General features: G+C 43.7%; 1 protein-coding gene across 2 annotated transcripts in view; it reads left to right on the top strand.

Moving 5' to 3' along the window:
- The window catches only part of DLGAP4 (DLG associated protein 4), a 281,943-nt gene that overhangs the window by 217,489 nt on the left and 41,984 nt on the right, over positions 1-22,470 (top strand). For both annotated transcript variants that reach the window (XM_075349823.1, XM_075349824.1), the window contains one exon: positions 15,819-16,171. In XM_075349823.1, coding sequence (XP_075205938.1) covers positions 15,819-16,171 — 353 coding nt within the window. The remainder of the gene's footprint in view (positions 1-15,818; positions 16,172-22,470) is intronic.

Below are 22,470 nucleotides of genomic sequence, written 5' to 3'. Positions count from 1 at the left end.
CACCATTAACTCCTTGTATTATTTTGACTGCCACTGCTACACGGCAGAAGAAGAGCTGGGGACACTCCGGTACTGCCGCATAATGCATGCGACAGTCCCGGGGCAGCTGCGGCTGATATTCTCGGGAGGGGGAGTGAGGCGGGGGACATTAACCCTGCCCCTCTCCCTCCCCAGCCTGAGAATACCGGGCCGCCGCTGTGTGCTTACCTCGGCTGGACGGTAAATATACAGCGGAGCCCACGTGGTTTGTTTTCTAGATTTCTGTTTGATTGCTATGTGTCTGTGTTCTATATGTCTGTGTGTGTGATCTGTGTGTGTTTACTCTCTGCTTTGCTTCCTCTTCCTGTAATGACATCACTTCCCTGCAAACCGGCGATGTACATTACCGGAGGTAAACCGCGAAATACCGCAGGGAATAACGCAGGAAAACGCAGTGAACCGCACAGAATTTGCTGCCTGCGTTATTCCCTGCGGGATTTCACGATTACATTGGAGTCAATGGAGTGAAATCCCGCAGCGAAGTGCGGAAAAGAATTGACATGCAATTGTTTTTGCTGCGGGAATCCCGCAGCAAAACATGCAGCTGTCAAAATCCACCCAGTGCGCACAGGATTTTTTTTCCCCATAGGTTTTGCTGGTGATTCACTGCAGAGATGTTATGAACATTTTCTGCAGCGAAACATGCAGCAAATCCGCAGAAAATCCACGGCAAAATCCGGTAAGTGCGCACATGGCCTACATGAGTGAATGGAATCCTGGTGAATGGAGCGGTGGTCGATCATTTGCGTTGCTGCTCCATTTGATCTTAATGGGATGACACGACACTCGACTGGTCTTTGCACTCCAATAAGAATGCATAGTGATGGTGCCCATGACTGACCACCACTCCATTTACTCTGGTCTTTCAGAGCCCCAGTTCTCAGGATTGGTGGTGACCCCAGTGGTCAGACCCTCATTGATTGGAAAGTTATACCTTATCTGATGGCTAGAGGATAGCTTGAGAATACCCCCTTTAGGGCTATATTACAGCAGTTTAGGATCGCTAGGGTATACATTTCCAAATTTGAGAATACCCCTATAGTGTTGACCTCTCATGGATCAGTTTAGCTGCATATGGTGGTCTGCTTGACCTATTAATTTAAGAGTTTTTCCACTACTGGGACAACCCCTGCTCATTCCCCATGCCTGCCCCCATAAAAATAAAAAAGCCTATACTTGTCTCCCGTGCCGGCGCGGTTCCCGCGATGCCAGAACTTGCTTTTCCGGGACCCATGTGACCATTATGCCCCACGACAAATCAGTGCCGCTTCCTTCTCCCCGCCTTTAGACTGTTTAAGTAACCGGAAGTGAGCGCTGCAGTTGCTGCTCACTTCCTGTTAATTACTTAAATGTACGAGAAGAAATGATTGGTCGTTGGGCATAGCAATGTCACATAGGTAACGAGAACGCTAGTTCTGACATCGTTGGAACCGTGCTGGCACCAGAGAGGAGTATTTTTGAGGGTGGGCAGGGGAAATGAGAAGGGGTTGTCCAAGTAGTAGACAATCCCTTTAAAAAAGCTTATTTCTTAGCTCCTGGGCATCTTTGCTGGATTATCAGCACTGTCCTCCAGGGCCATATTGTGGGGGAGTGTATAGATGTATACGTGTGTGTATGTATACAGGCCATATAATGTTTATATGCCTATAGAGGCAGCTGTACCCCAGCTGTCCATGTGAATGTGTGTGAACCCAGGTCTGGCAGCTGACAGGAAGACATTTGTGTTGGCGTCCATGCCCATTCATGCTGTACTGTGGTGTTGGGGGAGAATGCTCGGTGTCACTTCCTGAACAATGATGCATAGAAGGGAAATTAATTCAGGTTGCTCGCTGTGTCACATCTATTCTTGCCCCCACCTTCTTCGCCCTCACTGTTCCTTGATACTTCCAGCCAGGATGTGGGAGGTCTTTAAGAATAAATCGAGGGCCTGACAAATCCTTAGTGTAAATCTAATATAATCCGGTATTTGGCTATAGCGTGTTCCATCCGTGTGAGTAATAATACACTTGGCTTTGTGTACCGCGCTGATATGACACATGTTGGGTGTGTATTTCTCTGCCGGTCTTTTTCTGACTCATAACTGAACATGTCACATGGCGCCGTCTCTTTAAAAGGGGGAGTGTCTGCCAGCTCAGTAGTTTGTGTGACAGCACTTAACCCTTTCTCGCCTAAAGAAAATAAATCAAACGATTCAGGATGTAGTGATGTTTTTCCATACTGTGGTTCCTGGCTTACCACCATCCTATGGCGGCCCACGGTTTTTGTGATGCTTTTTTCCATATTTTTTTTTTTTTCATATTCTCCTGCACTGATAGAATAGACAATAAATTGTAATGAGTCCTCTTTATTTTTATTATTTTTTGCCTCCATAAATAAAGGGTTATTTTTGTACAGTGGGGTGCAATGCTCTGCAGGGTGCGGTGTCTGTGCGCCATTACTCACCGTCACCACTTATGTAAGCCTATGTAATTCAACACACAATAGGGTGGTACTGAGTATACACCCAGCTCAGCATCCCAGAAGACGGGAGAGTCACTTGGAGTACAGGCGAGGACACTCAGGTCTGTATCTTCCTCTGTGCAGGGCTACCAGCACATATTTGTGGCATTATTTCAGGTGGGCAGTTGCATTAACCCTTTGCATCATTGACGGCATTCCTTATATTACATGTGTATCAATATTTTTACGCAGCATAATATCTGCTTGCATTGTTTATAATATTATGTAGGGAAATGTGCATGCATGGTACATATTCTATATTTGCTTTGTCTGTGCAGGCTACAATGTATTTAATATTACAACTTTATAACTTGTAACCTCCTATGGTACAATGTTACCTTTTTTCCTTTTCGACTGCTTGTTGCAATTTCTATGGAAAGTACTTTGCGCATTTATATCACAAGTTGTCAAGAAAGCAAAGATCCTTTGTTTTGTAAACATTTGATGATCTATTAAGGCTGCTTTTACACATCCGGTTTTTGCAGAGCGGCTCAATCTGGCTCAAAAACCTATGCAACGGATGCGGCAAAAAAAAAAAAAAAGGATCCGTTGCATAAGTTGTGTTTTGGTTTTTTTTTTTGGTTTATGCGGCCCGTCCGTTTTTGACGGATGCAGCTTGATACTGAGCATGCGCAGTGCAAAAAACCGCATCTGGTGCAGTTTTTGGCGCAGGACGCCGCATCCATAGGCTTGCATTAATGCGGGTTTTTTCGCCACACAAAAAACGTGCCGGGCAACGTTCCATCCAGCCACCGTATGGGCTAAATATGCCGCATCCGGCAAAAACCGGACGCAACACAAGGCCATGCGGCACAATACAGTGCTAATGCAAGTCTATGCGGGGAAAAACGCAACCGGCGGCAAAAAAAGGTTGCGTTTTTTCTGCAAAGCGCTGTATTGTTGCCGCTCAGCAAAAAAACAGATGTGTGAAAGCAGCCTTAGCCAGAAAAGCTGGCAGACAGCCAAAATGGCCCTTTTAAGACTTCCTAAGCTGATCAATGACCAATCTTGCAAGTCGTGTGCAGTAAAATGAACCCATGATTACTCCATAGCTAGGTGAATATACCATTCAGGGGGTGGTAAAGCTGTGTGATCCCTTCTCAAATGAGCTGTAATAGTCACCAAAGTTTCCAATAAGAAATCGAAATGTCCTTAGATGATATGACAAGATGACATGTTCTTTGTGATGATGGCAGCACAATGAAGGGGCTTTATGGTAGGAATTTCATGAATCAATAATGAGCGTGTCAATATGGAGGTGGTATATAAACAATCTTGCTACTTGAGGTGTCAAGTGTTGATACCGGTCTGATAGAAAGTTGATGCGGTGCCATGGAAAGGCGGTGCGATTTATTCCTGCGTGTAATGAGATGCAGGCTTAGTTGGCTGTGATGTCTATGGTGATATTATAAATCTCCACTTCCAGAATTAGCACAGCGTACACCCGGCCCCTGCTGATTTGCTCATCTGCTGCTGATGCAATTGTGTGAAAACAGTACGACGCTGTAAATAATTATATAGGTACACAGAATACAGGGAGCACTAGTGTTTTATTGTTTGCCTGCTCGGCTGAATCTCTTGTAAAATGTCTTGTTGTTATACAGATCTGTAATTATGTCAAACTCCCTCTGTATAAAGCCTACCTGTCATTTCAGGTAACTTTTTATAATAAGCTGTCGAGGGGATGTATGTATATGAGAATTCACTCGATGTTCTCTGATGTTCAGTTGTCTTTGAGCTAGTGGGTAGAGACTAGCCGCTGCAATACTTTTCCATAAACCGTACACAAGGGGCGGACACAAACAAAACAGGGCCCCTGTGCAGGAGCAGTATATGGTTCCTTTGCATTCCAATAGCTCATCATAATGCACAACTATTACACACACACACACACACACACACACACACACACACACTCTCTTACTTTATTTCACAGCTGGAGTGTTGCTGTCGCACTACCGTATGACTCGCGCATTGCCCAGACCGTCCCACGGCTCTCCGGACCCAAGAGCATCAGATGAATAGAAATACATGAAGCTGACACTCGGGTCAGGAGAGCCGCCGGTCCATTCAGTGCGATTTGATCTTCGCTGTAGTGTGACTTCAGCCTAAAAATAAGTTCCCTGCCCCTGCCTTATACTCTCCTGTTGGTGTTTTCTTCATGTTCTTTCAGTATTGATGTTGGTCTCCAGCAGTTTGTGACCTGCTAGCATCTCCAGTGTTCCTTGGAGTGCTGGAGGTCACAACTCAATGTAACTTTGAGAGCCTCGTTCTGGCTCTTAGGTCACAAGTGCTCACTGCAATTCTGACTTCTGGCCTATGAGAAGTTACAAGCTGATGCTGCGGGATTAGGCTACTTTCACACATCCGGTTTGAGCAGTGCGGCTCAATCCGGCTGTGAAACCTATGCGGCGAAAACACCGCATCCTTTGCATAAGTTTTTACATGCGGCCGGTCCAGTTTTTTTCCGGTTGCGGCACGCTACTGAGCATGCGCAGTGGAAAAACCGCGCATGCGGCGGCCTGATGCGTTTTTTTCCGCATCGCGCCGCATCCGGCGTCCATAGGCATGCATTGAAAATGCGCCGCAGCGGCCGGATGCGGCGCGATGCAGTTTTTGTTTTTTTTTTTTTTTGCCGGAGAAAAAAACGTTGCAGGGAACGTTCTATCCGGCCGCGGCATCGGCTAAATCTGCCGCATGCGGCAAAAACCGGACCGAACGCAAGCCCCTGCGGCACAATACGGCACTAATGTAAGTCTATGCAAAAAAAAACCGCAACCGGCATCACAAAAACCGGTTGCGGTTTTTCTGCAGAACGTCGTATTGTGCCGCAGAGCAAAAACCGGATGTGTGAAAGTAGCCTTAGTGTGGTGCCAAACAAATGGATGAAACTGCTAGAGAGTGAGTATAAGTCTGGACTCATACGAGCATATGGCACCCAATGCGACATGCTAATGACCCCCGGCTCAAGCTCTGCTGCAAGCGTGAGACGAGTGTCATACGATTGTGACCCCCGATCCTGCAATCAGGTCACAGCTGTGAAGCTGAGGGCGGGCGCTGTGGAGAAGAGGGAGGAGGGGTTAATTTCCCCCCCCCCCTTCATCTCTGTTCCATTGTCAGCCTGTGTGTGTGTATATCGCACTGCACTGGGATAACATCAGAGTGCAGTCCAATGTCTCTCTCGCACCCATTCACTTGAATGGGTGCGAGGTAAACGGCTCTCGCAGAAAATCACAGCATGCTGACCAACTGCTCTCCCTCATTGAGTCAGTGTGAGCGTACCCTAAGAATGGGGGCAGGGACCTTATATTGAAAGCACCACTCCAGCGCTGGAACCCCCCCACCCCCCTCCAAAAACGTAACCTTGAATGGTGTTTTTAAAGGGAACCTGTTATGTGCAATATGCACCCAGAGCCATGAGCAGTCCTGGGTGCTTATTGTTAATCCCTGCCTAACCATCCCTGTATACACTAGCATAGATAAAGGGATCTTTAGAAAAAGTATTTCTAAACGTTTATTATATGCTAATGAGGCCGGCGACTAGTCGCAAGGTCGTTGGTTCCTTTGGCTAGCTGGCCTGCATTGCATGGTAGCACGTCCCTGTGGGCTAATGAATACACAGCTTCGCCAGACATGCCTCTGGCGGCCGGTGGAGGATGGATGCACACTGGCATGATCCAGAGTCCCTGGCACTTCCGGTCATGCGCACTATACCTCACTGAAGGCGGAAGCTTACACCTGGCATCAATTTAGTGTGCCTGATCAGAAGTCCAGGGGACTCCAGATCATGTGCCGTGCGCATCCATCCTCCGCCTGCCGCCATGAATAGTGAGGTAAGGCTGCTTTCACACCTTCGGCTTTTGCTATGCGGCACAATCCGGCACTTTGCAGGAAAAACGCAACCATTTTTTTCTTTTTTTTTTTTTTTTCTTTTTGCTGCCGGTTGCGTTTTTCCTGCATAGACTTTAATTAGTGCCGCATTGTGCCGCAGGGCCTTGCGTTCCGTCCGTTTTTTGCCGCATGCAGCAGATTTAGCCGATGCGGCGGCCAGATGGAACGTTGCCTGGCACGTTTTTTTGTGCGGCAAAAAAACCGCATCGCGCCGCATCCGGCTGATGCGGCGCTTTTCCCAATGCATCCCTATGGATGCTGGATGTGGCAAACACCGCATCCGACTGCCGCATGCGGTTTTTGCCACTGCGCATGCTCAGTAGCATGCCGCAAGCGGCAAAAACCGGACGGGCTGCATGTAAAAAACTTATGCAAAGGATGTGGTGTTTTCACCGCATCCGTTGCATAGGTTTCACAGCCGGATTGAGCCGCACGGCTCAAACCGGATGTGTGAAAGCAGCCTAAGTGTGGCGAAACTGCACATTCATTAGCATGTTAGTACACCCACAGGGGCGTGCTAACATGGTATGTGGGCCGGCTAGCCAAGGGAACTAATGCCCTTGCGACTAGTCCCTGCACTCATTAGCATATAATCGATCTTTAGAAATACTTTTTCTAAAGATCCCTTTATCTATGCTAGTGTATACAGGGACAGTTAGGCAGGGATTAGCAATATGCACCCAGAACTGCTCGTGGTCTTGGGGCCATATTGCACCTGACAGGTTTAGTGTTTGTCACCGCTTTGGCCCATGTGCATCTGCACAGATTGCACCAATGGTATGTCTGTCCCTGGAGTACACAGGCATTAGAGTTAAGGGTGCTTTACATGCTGCGACATCGCTAGCGATTGCTAGTGATGTCGTTAGCGATAGCACCCGCCCCCCGTCGTTAGTGCGACATTTGGTGATTGCTGCCGTAGCGAACATTATCGCTACGGCAGCGTCACACGCACATACCTTTTCAGCGATGTCTCTGTGACCGCTTAACAATCCCTCCTTCAAGGGGGAGGTGCGTTCGGCGTCATAGCGACATCACTGCGGCGTCACTAAGCGGCCGGCCAATAGAGGAGGGGCGGAGATGAGCGGCCGGAACATGCCGCCCACCTCCTTCCTTCCTCATTGTCGGACGCAGGTAAGGAGTTGTTCGTCGTTCCTGCGGTGTCACACATAGTCGTTCCTGCGGCGTCAGAGACATCGCTAACAACCAGCAGCATGCACCAACGACATTATGAAAAGGAGTGACGTGTCAACTATCAACGGTTTTTTTTTTTGACGTTTTTGCGATCGTCGCTCCTTGGTGTCACATGCTGCCATGTTGCTACCGGCGCTGGATGTGCGTCACTAACGACGTGACCCCGACGATATATCATTAGCGATGTCGCAGCGTGTAAAGCACCCTTTTAGAGTGAAGCAATAATAGATTGTAATTTGCAGTACAACCTGACCCCTGACTGTGCTATCCAGCTTTGTGTGCGTGTGTGTGTAACCCCCCCCCCCCCCCCCCCCCCCCCCCCCGGTAAATCATCTGTTAGTGTTAATAGGCGGACAGTGACATCTAGGCTCTTCATGATGGTGTGGCCCACACTATGATCACTTTAGATCTCTCCTTCTCCATGACTACTTGTTGTCATCGTGGGTGTCACTGCACAGTAGGCCCACGTGGGGTTGTTCACAGAAAATCCGCCTTCTTGTCACCTGTTTTGTCGCCATTTGGCTGCGGAGCCGCTGACAAGTCTATAAAAGTCTCAGACGGGACACTTGACCCTTCATTGCCCTGCTCTTACCCTGGATAAACTCTTGTGGAAACCGCAATGAAATTGATTTATCAAATGCCAACTTCACCCTGTTGAGCACAACTCTCTTGTAACAAGTATTCGGCTGGAAAGTGCCATCGCTCTGAGCCTCGTCTGGGCAGTGGAGCGGCTAATGTAACGGTAGTGTTGGTCCTTCTATTCAGTCCTAATGGCCTCTCTGCTCATTTATTATGTTGTTTTGGGCCTAACTTTGTTGCTATAACAAAGGGGTTAAAAGGACGCTGCTTGGCTGAATGTTGTCACGGTAACGGTGTGGAGGAAATGAATCTGTTGCTTAGTAACCTCCATCGGAGGCCTGGCGGCCATTTCCTGGAGAGTACGATGGATGGAGACTGGAGGCATGGTTATTGCATGACGTATAGTGAGCTGGAGACGCTTCCATCTAGTATCCTTCTTAGCAATTCTACTGAATTGTAAATCTAGAATAAGCAGCTGAAATAAAAGCAATAGTAGCCTGGGTGTCACATCACAAAATTCATAACAAAAAATTATAAAAGTATTTTATGACATTTTAAAAACTGATTTACTAATGGAATGAATAATTATTAGAAATTATTCTGCAACCAAAGAGTTGCAATTTTGATGTTTTATTTCCAGTTAAAATAAAAAAAATGTAGCAAATAATATTCCATTTTATATTACGTGGGTAAATAAAGTATCTATGAGCTGTAATACTACCCAAGACCTTCAATATGGGGTCTTATAGGGCTTGTGTCCAACGCTTTGCTGTATGGATAGGATAAGGCTGGATATACAAATGATAGTGGTCTGCCTCCCAGCTAGGGATTGTAGCGGCTCTGTGGGACTCCCTGTGGCTTCGTAAGGCTCGCCTCGATGCGATAGGGCTCCCAGGGGCACGGTTGTTCTTGGCACGGTAGGGCTTGCCATGGCACAGCTTGTCGCTGCATGGTAGGGCTACCTCAGCACGGTAGGGCTCCCATGGACACAGTATAGCTTGCCATAGCATGGTAGGGCTCCCAGGGGCACAGTATAGCTTGCCATGGCATGGTAGGGCTCCCAGGAGCACGATAGAGCTTACCATGGCACGGTTGTTCTTGGCATGCTAGGGCTCGCCATGGCACAGCTTGCCGCTGCATGGTAGGGCTCCGGGTGGCTCTGTAAGGCTACCTTAGCACGGTAGGGCTCTTGGAGGCACAGTATAGCTTGCCATGGCATGGTAGGGCTCCCAGGGGCACGATAGAACTTGCCATGGCACGGTTGGTTTTGGCACGGTAGAGCTTGCCACAAAATGCTACGCCACAGCAAGGTAAGGCTCTCAACTCCACTACCTCAGCTGAGCAGTCATGTTTATTTCAATGTGAGAATGAAACATACTCTCCCCTTTCCATTAACCTCTCGTGGGGCACTTGATACATATACCTAAGATTATTTGGTGCCTTAGTTCAGTGGGCTATCTAATGCATAGTCCTAAAATTTAATAGCCAATTTTTTTTTTTTTGTCCCAGAAAACCGCTGAGCCCAAATTATGACTTTGTGTACACTTTTTTTTGTTTGCTCCTTAATTTTGTAACATACAGCATCGTGTGCAAACTGAAAGAACTGACCCATTAGACGTCTGTCAGAATCTGTTGCAGATCCTTTTCAAGACATGTTTTGGCGCCATGTGTGTTAGTGGAGCGGCAGTAGTCACATTAGCGGAAGTAATGCCATTCATCCATTTGGGGTTTCATAACAAAAACCCACCAGTACTGTCATATTCTATCAGGAATACTGAAATATCCCAGAGCTCTCACAAGGAGACTGTTTTGTTTATTCAGAAAAAGAGGCACTCTTTAATAAAAGTAGGGGCTAATAACAGGCAATCTTTTAGATTAGTGATTTCAGTATCTAGTCAGTGGGTAGCGCTGCAGTCTTACATTGCTGGGGTCCTGGGTTCAAATCCCACCAAAGATGACATCTGTAAGGAGTTTGTATGTTCTCTCCGTGTTTGGGTGTGTTTCCACAGGGATACAGTTTCCTCCCACACTCCATAGATCATACTGATGGGTAACTTAGATTGTGAGCCCCAATGGGGACCGAAATGATCACATCTATAAAGCGCGGTGGCATTAATAGCGCGTTCTGAGTGAGATAGTCACATAGCTGTATAAAAGTCATGGCTTTGGTGACAGTTGGGAACACACTTGTAAGCATAGAAGAAACGAGACAGCTGTAATACATAATACACGCAGTCGCGTTTCTCGGTTGTCAGTGTGTACAACTGTTTGATGTGTGGAATGTGACAGCTCTGTTTTTAATGAGTGTCTTTCTCTGTCATCATGAAAGGGATAGCCTATTAGATTGCAAGAAGGTTAAATAACGCGGAGACATTCACTGAGACTACCAGTTACACGACTCCCTATAGCTATCGGCGACAACACATTTGGTGCATGAGCTAATTTACACACGTGTGTATATATATATATATATATATATATATATATATATATATATATATATATATATATATATATATATATATATATATATATATATATATATATATATATATATATATATATATATATATTAGTGTAAATTAGCTTATGCACCAAGTGTGGTGTCGCCGATAGCTATAGGAATATTATATTATATATAATATAATTATTATTATTATTATTATTATTATATTTTTTTTTTTTTTTCCCCCAATTACTCCTTATTAGAGTAATTGGAAACAATTTTCAGGGAGATCTGTGCCTGGCCCATGGCTTAGGATTGATCCTAATGACCGATTCCATATATGCCGTACAAAATTGGTGGCCTTATGTAGTTGTCTACTTTTGAATGTAGAATATCACTATAAATATTTTTTTTTTTTTTTTTTATGTAGAAAATCCAGCATCCACGGAAATGCCACAAGAATGTTAAAATGCTAAATTTTATTCCTCCTTTAAGTGTCGGTTTTAAAAACAACCAATACAGACATAGTGCTGGCTGACGCATTTCAGCCCAACAAATCTAGTCCTTATAGGATATATGAATAAGGACTAGATTTGAGTCTGAAACGCGTCATGTATTTGTAGTGTAGCTTGCACTTTTAAATGGATAAATGCAATTTTGTATTTTTTTTTTTTTTTTATTTTTTTTTTTGTACAAGCATTACCTTTCTGCATTCACTGACCCAGACAACTTCTGTGCTCCACCTCTTTACTGGACTTGATTCACAGTACAGTAGGCTGAAGTTTCTTCTTTTGTGCCTACTATTTTTTTATAATTATATTTAAATTTGATTTCACAATGAGATGGTAATAAAAAAAAGCTCCAACGTACTATATTATGGAGCGCTTGCATAGAGGATGCTGTTTTTTTTTATTCCCCATTAATGTAGGCAGGGCTGTGAGGGTGATGATGATTTAATGACTGACTTCTCTACTGTTGTATCCATGACAGAACCTGCCATACACCACAATTATCCATATGTCAACGTTGGCACCGTAATCTTTACATGTGTGCAAATCAGTCAATAAAATAATTTCTCAGTGTTCAGTTCCTTGACAGATATTTATCAACCTGACAGTAGGTGATTTGATAGAACATTATTTTTAGCTTAGGTGTCTTTAATATGAGCAAGGCTTGACAACATATACAGTACTATTTTAATACATTTTGGTCCACAAACCCAATTTTGTGATTTTTAGGGACATCTCAGTGCTGTTATCAATGACCAAAATTTACCTGTCACAATATGGAAACATATAATCTTTTTATTCTTCACTTGCATGTTTCTTAAGACTTTCTTTGTACTTTATGAAGACGTCTTGCATAGAAATGTGTTAATAATTTACCCCCCCCCCCCATATTGCGGAAGGTGAGGTTTAGTCCAAATATATCCTTCCCCCTCATAGCATGGATGACGTGTGGTGCCACCCTGTCCAGCCATATTCCTTTCATATGATGGTGCCACAGTCCTATGATTGCCACCCGAACATCTTTACTCTGATTTTCTGGGGTCCTATGGTGGGGGTCTCAACTAATCTTTCATTGATGGCTTATATTGAGGATAGTCCTTCAGATGAAAACACTCTCTCCATTTTAGGCCATGTTCACACCTTCAGTATTTTGCCTCAGTATTTGTAAGTCAAAACCAGAAGTGGTGCCCATGTTTCTATTCTACTTTTCTTCTCATTGATCCACCTCCTGATTTTTGGCTTGGGCTAGGTTGACATTTCCGTTAACATGTATCAGTCACAATCCGCGGCTATGGTAAACAACGGCATCTGTTTAGTGGATTCCGTTGTGTCCCATAGACTTGTATTAGTGGCGTATTGCGACTGATGACCTTGAGTTGCATCCGCTGCGCCGCGGTCAGTCATTTTTTGACTGACCGGCAGGCGGGAGCAACGCAGAATGTAACGTTTTTCTGGACGTCAAAACGCGCCGCGCAGGAATCCGTCAAGCTTGTAATGGATGTCTATGGTGCTGGATTCCGTCGTAATCCGTCTTACAACGGAATCCAGCGCTGGATTCAGTCATGCTCTACTGAGCATGCCCAGCATGTTTGGCACACCCACTGGGCTGTCCCAAACACAAACGGATCATGACTGATCCGTCAAATAACGGACGCACAGCGGATGTAACGGACGCGACGGATCAGTTTTTCACAGGATTCCTGTGAAAGGAATCCTGTGAAAAACACATCCGTTGCGTCAGTTTACATCTAAAAAAACTGATCTGTTGCTGACGGACCTGAGGGATTTAAAACAACGGAAATGTGAACCTAGCCTTACAAATGCTGAGGTAATCAAAAGATCTTGCTAAATGGCTGACGGGGGAAAATACAGACGCATAATTACAGGAGCACATATGTTGAACCATTATCTGAACACAGATGGACCAGTTCGTCCATAGACAGGCAAGAGGCCTCCACTTCTGACATCCATGTGCCTTATCCCAGTATGTAGGAAAAGGCCTTAGTCATTAGATGACCTCAAGCAGCACTTGACGCCTTGTTTTTTAGGACTATTCTGATGGTAAATTAATGCTGTTCTCCCTGTGTTTTTTTAATTTTGAGGTAAAGTAGACTTGGGTTGTTGCTATGAGCAGAACGAGTAGTTCCGAATGTCACCGGCTGATGTGAGCAGGAAATGTAGGTCAGACATCAAGGGAAGCAATCGGGATTCGCAGTCAGACACTAATCCCTAAAAGTGTCTGCTGGGTGTGTGTCTGCATATGTGCACGGTGAGGAATGTAATACTATGTGTCTGGTATGCAGCATGTATGCCTATTGTACCGGCTCTGGTATGTTGCGTGGCGGCTGTTGTGAGTGTACACGTTGCCGTCTGTTTTGATTATTCCGTATGTCTGACTCTTCAATAGGCTATGTTGCATTTTAATAAGTATTCCAGATTTTCCCTCATTAGGTCTCTCCCTACTGGTAAATGCTTCAGTTTTTCCATGAACTGTATACTGTCTCCTATGGTGTCATAATTCATAGCAGAACCTTGTGCCTTCTAGCGCTGATCCTTATAGGGACATTAATGCATTGATGTCTGTGGATTTTAAAAGTCTAAAATCCTTGATCCATATATGTCTAAGATTACGCTGAGAGCCTTTGCACAGTAATATTTCCATATTCTGAGCCTTTTATCATCAAGTCCCAGACGTATAAATGAAGGGATCATTACAAAGTGCCACAGTTACAGATGAAATGGCTCAGAGAACACCCCCTTGGTCTTTATAACCATTGATCAAGGCTAATCTATTTGTGTATATCTGCAGCCAGTGTGGACATTCTGAAAACATAGTTATATTTTCACTCCTTCTAACATGATGGAAGCCTGAATATTATGGGGTGTGATGGGATAGCCAGGGACTGGGGCTCTTAAACTGTCCCTCAGGCTAGGGGCGCCCTAGCTGTCCCTGATCCCAGAGATACGTCTCATGGTGACAATGTCTGGGCTGCCTTCCTTGCCCAGCACCTGGATAGTCCTTTTATTTAATACCCCCTCTCCCTCGCCCCAGGGGAGGGTCAGGACAGGAGTGGTTGAACCCACAGATAAGGACAAACAGGGGAAACCAAAACTTGATCACGCAGCACGCTCCTAAAGCTGTATTAGACAACGAGTGATGAGGTTGAAAATAAAAGCAGGGGGAAATGAGTCAACGAGAGAACTCCACAACAACTCCTTGCACAAAGCAATACAATCACCAGTAGGACTGGGATATAACCGCACACGGACCAGTGTAGCTAAAGCTATAATCTGCACTGTGATAGGTCGCCCGCAACATTTGATCAAAGAGGTAACCAGCAGGCTAGCAGAAATTAACTCCTGCAAGCCCAATCACTGATGAGAAGACAGCAGGTTGACGCCCGAGCCTGTCAGTGTAGCTCAGAAGCACCAAAGGAGGCATAGTGAGGAGTATTAGACTCTGCAGTGTGAACAGCGTCAGATGCTGCCATGACACTTGGCGAGTTTAAAGCCAAACACCGTGTGAGACTGGACAGTCATGATGTCTATTTCAATTATGTTCCAGTGACAGAACAGAAATATCACGGCTGAGAACCTGTACTTGGGTGCCAATTTATTTTAATTCGCTTATATGGAGATGGAAACATAGTAGGACTGCATGCTACTCAACCAAGGATATGGTTCAAGACACATAGATGTGCACACATACATAGATGCCAACTGTTGTATCATATTTCAGAATTTTCAGAGTAGAAGGAAAATTAATATTTTGTGCAATTACACTAGTCCTATCCTATTTGATGTATACATACATATACTGCCATAGTACCCTACATTGCCCACATGAGCAGTGCACATAATGCTCAGTACATACACCAACTTCTTGGAGTCAGTGACGCACTAGTACCACACATTTCCTAGACTTGCAGTTCTTTAATTACCCATTCATGTCATACAGTGCCCATTATAAATCCATGTAGTAAAGTAACGTAGTGCCATACATACCTTCAACAGTGTCACACCTCAACTCCACAGTCAATGTCGTAAAGGTAGTGATAAGTGAAGTATTGGAGCCTTGCTTTACAAGTCAGACAGAAGCTGATAGCCAATCGTTTAGCTCAGCTGGTATTCTTCACTCCCAGAAGAATGAATGGGGCGGCACTGTGCATGATTGACCACCGCTCCATCCACACCGGAGCTCTGGTTCTTGGGACCTCTGTGGAACTGAGCGGTTGGACCCCAAGCAATAGTAGTTACCCCCATCCCATGGATAGCCATTTTATGCGCTTAGTCAATCCTGCTGACGGATCTTGCATCTGTTAGAACTTCTTTTTGATATACGCACCTATGCAATATTATTGGAATAAATGTTGAGGTGGATGACTGAGGTACAAAGCTATCTCTATGGTCCAGCACATCTACGTTCAATGTGTGTCCAAATACAAAAAAAAAATGATTTCACAAATGGTAAAAAATATGCAAATGTTATTAATTTTTATTTTTTTTTTAAGACATTCTAGAAGGTAAGTTCTTATTCTCTGTGGTGGCATGCTAAATTTCCAGTGCTATGGTCATCATCATAATTTAGAAGGCATGGATTTGTTCATGTACGCTAATGTCTGTGTGTTGTCTGTCCTTATGTTTTTTCTTCTCTGTCCTCACAGGCTCCTCTTGTCTGGTGGGTTACAAGAAGACCCCCCCACCTGTACCCCCTCGAACCACCTCCAAACCATTTATATCTGTGACTGTACAAAGTAGTACTGAATCTGCCCAGGACTCTTATCTGGATGCACAGGAAGGGCAGAGTGAAGGCAACAGCCAGTCAGGGCTCAGCACCTCCACCGAGAGCCTTGAAAGCACTCGGGCACCAAGTGTAACCCGTGTTTGCCCCCCAACTCCTATCAGGCAAATTCCTCCTGAGATACCCCCTAAAAATGCAGCCGTAAAAAGCATCAAAGAAGAGCCGCGTGCCCCTGAACCTCTCCCAAAACGCAAACTATCCTCCATTGGAATTCAGGTGAGTCGGTAACTTGACACATTTTCACCTGCCGATTCCTCTTGCGTGTTTTTTTTTTTTTTTGTTGTTTTTTTTCACCTTTTCATTATCCAGTGTAAGTAAAGGCCTATAAATAAAAGACACGTATTCAGTAGTACAATAAGTAAAAGGAAGTTAATCTAATCATTAGATTAGAGAATTAATGTTAATAGAAACTCTTTAATGTTATTATTGGATGCAATCCCATTAGCCACAAGACTCTTCCAATAATAACCTGTGGGGCTTTAGAGAGGTTTTGGACTGCAGACCAAGAATAAGACTCATGTTTTACTGTATACTATAGTATGGACTGCAGTTACAGAGTACAGGCTGCCATTAATGGCAGATTGTTATTCACAATATCCAAAATAACAGTTGCACTCAAAGGGCAGGAGGAAAACAAAAACGGAACGATGTAAATGGTGAACATTCCAATGTAAATATGCATTACTGCCCAGAAAACATGAATTATATTTTATTTATTTTTTTAAAATGAGATCATTTAGCAAAGAAAAATGGCCAATTTTACTTGTGCCCAATTACCACGCCAAGGTGTAATTCTCAACTGAGTACCAATCTAATTTTATGTCTCTTTTTGTATCCAAACTGACCTCCTTTTTATATGGGCTAGAAAAGAACCTGCAGAAGAAAAATTAAAGCACCTGAAGTAACTGGGAGGAGTGCACAGACAAAGGACATGACTCCATAATACAAAATAGAAGAATTGCCGACACTTCCTAAACTTAGCCTGAACTGGTGCAAACTGGACATAACATATAGTATCCAAAATAACAGTTGCACTCAAAGGGAAGGGGAAAAAAAGCTTATGGATGTAAATGGGGAACATGGGAATGTGAATATGCATTACTGCCCAAAATAAATGAAAAATCCATTATGGAGACATGTCCCTTGTCTGCACAGTGCTTCCAGTTACTTCAGGTGCTTTAATTTTTCTTTTGCAGGTTCTTTTCTAGCCCATAAGAGGTCAGTTTGGACACAGAGGGGCATACAATTAGATTAGGACCTAGTTGAGTTGCACCTTGGCATGGTAACTGGGCACAAGTAAATTTGGCCACTTTTATTTAAGGAAGTCATTTAAAAAAAAAAAAGATCATGTTTTCTGGGCAGTAATGCATATTCACATTCCAATGTGCACCATTTACCTCTTTCCATTCCCCAACCCCTTCCCTTTTACTTGAGTGTAACTGTTATTTTGGATATTATGTTATGTTCAGTCTGCACAAGTTCAGACTATAGGTTTAGGAAGTTCTTCTATTTAGCTCATGTTCATGTTTTCTTCCCCCCCCCCCCCACCCCCCCTAGCTTTAGCCCATTTATTTTTGCCCTACTAGGCTATGTTTGTTGGTCTAAAAAAAAATAATATAAATAAAATATATATATGTGTGTGTATATGTATATGTGCACATATTTATTTTTTTGTTTCATGTGTCTCAGCTTGGGACTCAGCACTTGGAATTTGCAACGATCAGCAAGATAGTCATTCTCTTTTTGACATTCTCTTTTTGACAATCTAAAATATCCAGTGTATGATATTAGGGTTTGTGTCCACACCACTCCTAATTGTGACATGGACAATGACTAGCCTGCTCATATGTGAGGCAGTAGTCACTATTCCTACACAATGGTTTTATGCTGCTATGTGAAATTGCTGACTTCCGATCACTTGACATGTGAATCCGTGGTAATGTTCAATACAGCCTGCACCATTCAATTAATGGTAGGTTGTTCTAGTCCTCCAAGAACACCATGGGAAAAAGATGCAAGTGTTCATTAAAGTAATTGCTGTCTGTGAGAATTCCATTTCTATAGAGAAATTGTTCCACCCATATGCAAAAGAAAAAGCCCATTCAATGTAGATATGCAGCTGTTAGATGCCAAAATGGTCCGGAAATGTTGGGTCTATGTTTTTGTAGGTAATGCCAAGTTCAAGCATAAGTGCTCTTCACCGTGGTGTGAGGGAATGGAAGTGACAACTGCTTGGAGCATACTTCTGGCTCGGAGCAATAATTGTCACTTGTATAACACAGATTTCCCATCATTCCACCTAATTTTGTTTTTTGAGTTTTATACATTGTACAGGGCGTTCTGTGTACACCATGTTTTGTTACTTTGACTGTTAAGGTACCTTCACACTTAGCGATGCAGCAGCGATCCAACCAGCGATCTGACCTGGTCAGGATCGCTGCTGCATCGCTACATGGTCGCTGGTGAGCTGTCAAACAGGCAGATCTCACCAGCGACCAGTGAACAGCCCCCAGCCAGCAGCGACGTGCAAGCGACGCTGCGCTTGCACGCAGCCGCCGTCTGGAAGCTGCAGAGACTGGTAACTAAGGTAAACATCGGGTATGGTTACCCGATGTTTACATTAGTTACCAGCGCACACCGCTTAGCTGTGTGTGCAGGGAGCCGCGCACACTGAGCGCTGGTCCCTTGCTCTCCTAGCTACAGTACACATTGGGTTAATTAACCCGATGTGTTCAGCAGCTACATGTGCAGAGAGCCGGAGCCGGCAGCACAGGCAGCGTGAGAGCTGCAGAGGCTGGTAACTAAGGTAAATATCGGGTAACCACCTTGGTTACCCGATGTTTATCTTGGTTACAAGCTTACCTCAGCTGTCAGACGCCGGCTCCTGCTCCCTGCTCGCTTCATTTGTCGCTCTCTCGCTGTCACACACAGCGATCTGTGTCACAGCGGGAGAGCGCCTTTGAAGAAAACGAACCAGGGCTGTGTGTAACGAGCAGCGATCTCGCAGCAGGGGCCAGATCGCTGCTCAGTGTCACACACAGCGAGATCGCTAATGAGGTCACTGCTGCGTCACAAAAAAACGTGACTCAGCAGCGATCTTGGCAGCGAGCTCGCTGTGTGTGAAGCACACCTAAGAGTAGACTTGTTATCTATATTGTGACTAGTAGGTCCTCTCTCTCGTTATTCCCTGCTTTTAATAGGTGAAGCACAATTTATGATGGTCTTGGTGTACTTTGAAGTAATTAGGGGGTTGGCTCTATCTTACATAATAGAACCACTGTATACCGTAGATCATAAAATAATATTTGAAGTTTACCTCATGTAAGAGTTAGGATATTTTCTTGCATAGTATGGCGCCACCTGTCTGTGAGTGTATAGCAATGTGCAGGACAATGCTTATTACGGTAGTTAAAGCGAAGGTGCCATGATTCTAATTTTGTAACAATATTTTATGGAATAAACTATTTTTAATACTAATTGTTTTTTTTTAATTTTTTATTTAATTCTATTTTTTTACTCAAACGCAGGGGGCTGCCATCTTGGATTTACTGTGTGTAACGACAGTTACACACCACCAGGGTGGATTTGATTTAAATCTAACTGATCTAAATCACGATTTAAATCACTAGTCAGTAAGGCTTGATTTAAATCGGTGATTTAAAAGTTTCTACCTAAACTAGTTCTTGCTACTTTAACATGCAAGTAGATGAAGATTTTTAGAATCACTTTTTATATTACTTTTTTCTCCCCAGTTTAATGGGTTAATCATTCATATTTGGACACCACTGTTCTGTTGTACTTAGGAAGGAGAAAAATAATCCTGACCTTAACAATTTTAAATAGATTTATTCAACTGAAATAATAACAACATTACAGCATAAGTTATTTGCTTAAACAAACATCCATGTTTGTTAACTAATTTGGCTAAACAAAATATATATATATTTTAAGAAACTTAGACTGTCAGCCCAGCCGACACATGAAAAACTTAAATACTACTGTCCCTGCTGTCCTCGTAGCTCACTTGTCGTCGTGATCTTCATCATAATCATCATCTTCTTCTTTGTTCCTATTCATAATCTGGAAAAGAAAAACCAAGCTTTCCTGCTTTATTGGGTCCTAACCGATTTCTTAATTTAGAATGAATGAGTCCAAAGGAAGAGAATATTTTTTCAACGCCTGCAGAAGAAGCTACTGCTGTTAAAAGTGAAATCATTACTTGAACAGTCTCTAAATCCAAGCGCTTAAGTGACTTCCACCAGTTTACTGGTGTGACCTTCCTTAAAATATCTAGCAAACATATATTTCTTGAATGGTTCCCCCTTAGCTCTGAAGTTTATTATAGTTGGCATTAAAGATGGATGATTGCTGGATACCAATGTCATAGCTAACTCCTCTTCCTCAGCACTTAGGTTTTGACCCTGATATTGGATATTGACAATATTTGCCAAAAAATGAGCTGGAGTCAGTGCTTGTCCCATTCGTTTGTTTACTGCTTGTAATTTAATTCTCTCCATGTGTAGTTCTGTTTTTAAGTGTTCACTCAGTTCCTTCCAAATTTCAACAGCATCCGCAATAAAACAGCTATTTTTCTGTATTTTGTTTAAAGCTTGAGAGATGGGTTTCAGGAAGCTCAGCATATGTTCAACATTTCTCTTAAGCCCAATGTTGAGGATTTTGGCCGTGACAGTGCCATCTATTTTATCTCGATTTTCTTCACAAAGTGTCATCAGAATAGGCCAGTTTTTGATATACTGCTCAAAACAGTCCACCACAGAGTTCCATCTAACATCTTGTGGGAGCGTTAGCTTGGTTCCACCCATCCTTTTCAGAGCTGCTGCAGCAAAATGATTATTACGGAAGTATTTAGCAATTTCAACAACATTAGCCTTTTATTTCTGGAACACTTAAGTCTTTGGCTAAGAGGTGCAGCAAATGAGCACTGCAACCACATGTTGTTAGCAGCTTTGTATTCCCTCCCTGCTCTTCTAAATCTCTTCTCATCTTGGATACGTTTGCAGCATTGTCAGTGACCAAACTGCATACTAGACATTTGAATTTTTGTTCACATGTCGTTATAGCTTTTACTGCCACTTCTTGTAAGTATTCTGCTGTGTGTGTGCATTTCCTGACGTATCAGTTGTTTGTGCAAGGAAGACTTTACCTTCTTCTGTTGTTATACAAGCACATACAATAGGATCATTGTGGACATTACTCCACCCATCAATACTTAGGTAACAATTTTACCCTCCAGAGCTGTTGCACATTGCTCCATTTCTCTGTCATACACTTGATCCAGCAGTTTCCCTGCAACATCAGCTCTGCTGGGTGGACTGTATCCTGGTCTCAGTGACTGAACCATATTAATGAAATGTGGGTTCTCAGTCAGACGGAAAGAAGAGTTGACTGATGAAAAAATTGCCCAGTTTATTTATGCAATGAACTTTTTCTAATCTGCTTGTTCTTATCACAAACCTTTCTATGGTGGTTCCAGGAGGTAAAGGTTTTTTCTTCCTTTTGGGTGATGGTGATATGTGGCTGTGGGTGTCTGATGATGATGATGATGATGATGATGATGATGATGATGATGCTGCTGCTAATGAAGCACTATCCTGGATGGATAACTCTGAAACTGTAGAACAGGATGATGGTGACCTTGGAGGTGGATAGTTTCCAAAATCCATGAATTCCCCTAAACAAAAAGTCAATGCTGTTATTTTATTGTTTATTATACAATTTCTGCTTATTGTACACAACACATCACTGCCCCTGCCCCTGCCCCAAAAGGAATATTTGTTTTTCTTCATAACTGTACCAAATGACAGTAACATGCAGTAATAATAAGAAATATAATTTTTCTCACACATGACAGTTCAGTCTTTAGAAATAGGATTCAATAAAAATGTTTACCAACCTGAAGATCCTGCCTGCTCAGAAGTGTTTCTTTGGTCATCTTCATCACCGCACTTCTCATGATGTTGCCTCATTCGCGCCACCAGGCCTTGCATCTTTGTTGCATCGTTTGCATTTTGCACGCATGCCTGCCTTACCGATAGGCGAAGGAGCTTCATTAAAATATTCCCAAACTGGGTCTCTTTTACGGCCTGCTGCCATTATAAGGAAAGAATGTAATAAACCTCAGATCGTACACAAACAGATCCAGACTTGTCTGTCTGTGGCTATGCTGCAGTATTGTGCTCAAAGTTTCACTTTAATTTTCTTGTCTGCTTGCCCTTCCTCGTCCTCACACTTAAGGTACCGTCACACTAAGCAACTTACCAGCGATCCCAACAACGATAGGGATCGCTGGTAAGTTGCTAGGAGGTTGCTGGTGAGCTGTCACACTGCGACGCTCCAGCGATCCCACCAGCAACCTGACCTGGCAGGGATCGCTGGAGCGTGGCTACACGAGTTGCTGGTGAGCTCACCAGCAACCAGTGACAAGCCCCCAGCGTGGAAGATGCTGCGCTTGGTAACTAAGGTAAATATCGGTAACCAACCCGATATTTACCTTG

The sequence above is a fragment of the Anomaloglossus baeobatrachus genome, chromosome 5, assembly GCF_048569485.1.
Source record: "Anomaloglossus baeobatrachus isolate aAnoBae1 chromosome 5, aAnoBae1.hap1, whole genome shotgun sequence".
NCBI classification, from domain to species: domain Eukaryota; kingdom Metazoa; phylum Chordata; class Amphibia; order Anura; family Aromobatidae; genus Anomaloglossus; species Anomaloglossus baeobatrachus.
This window is presented reverse-complemented; position numbering and strand designations above follow the sequence as displayed.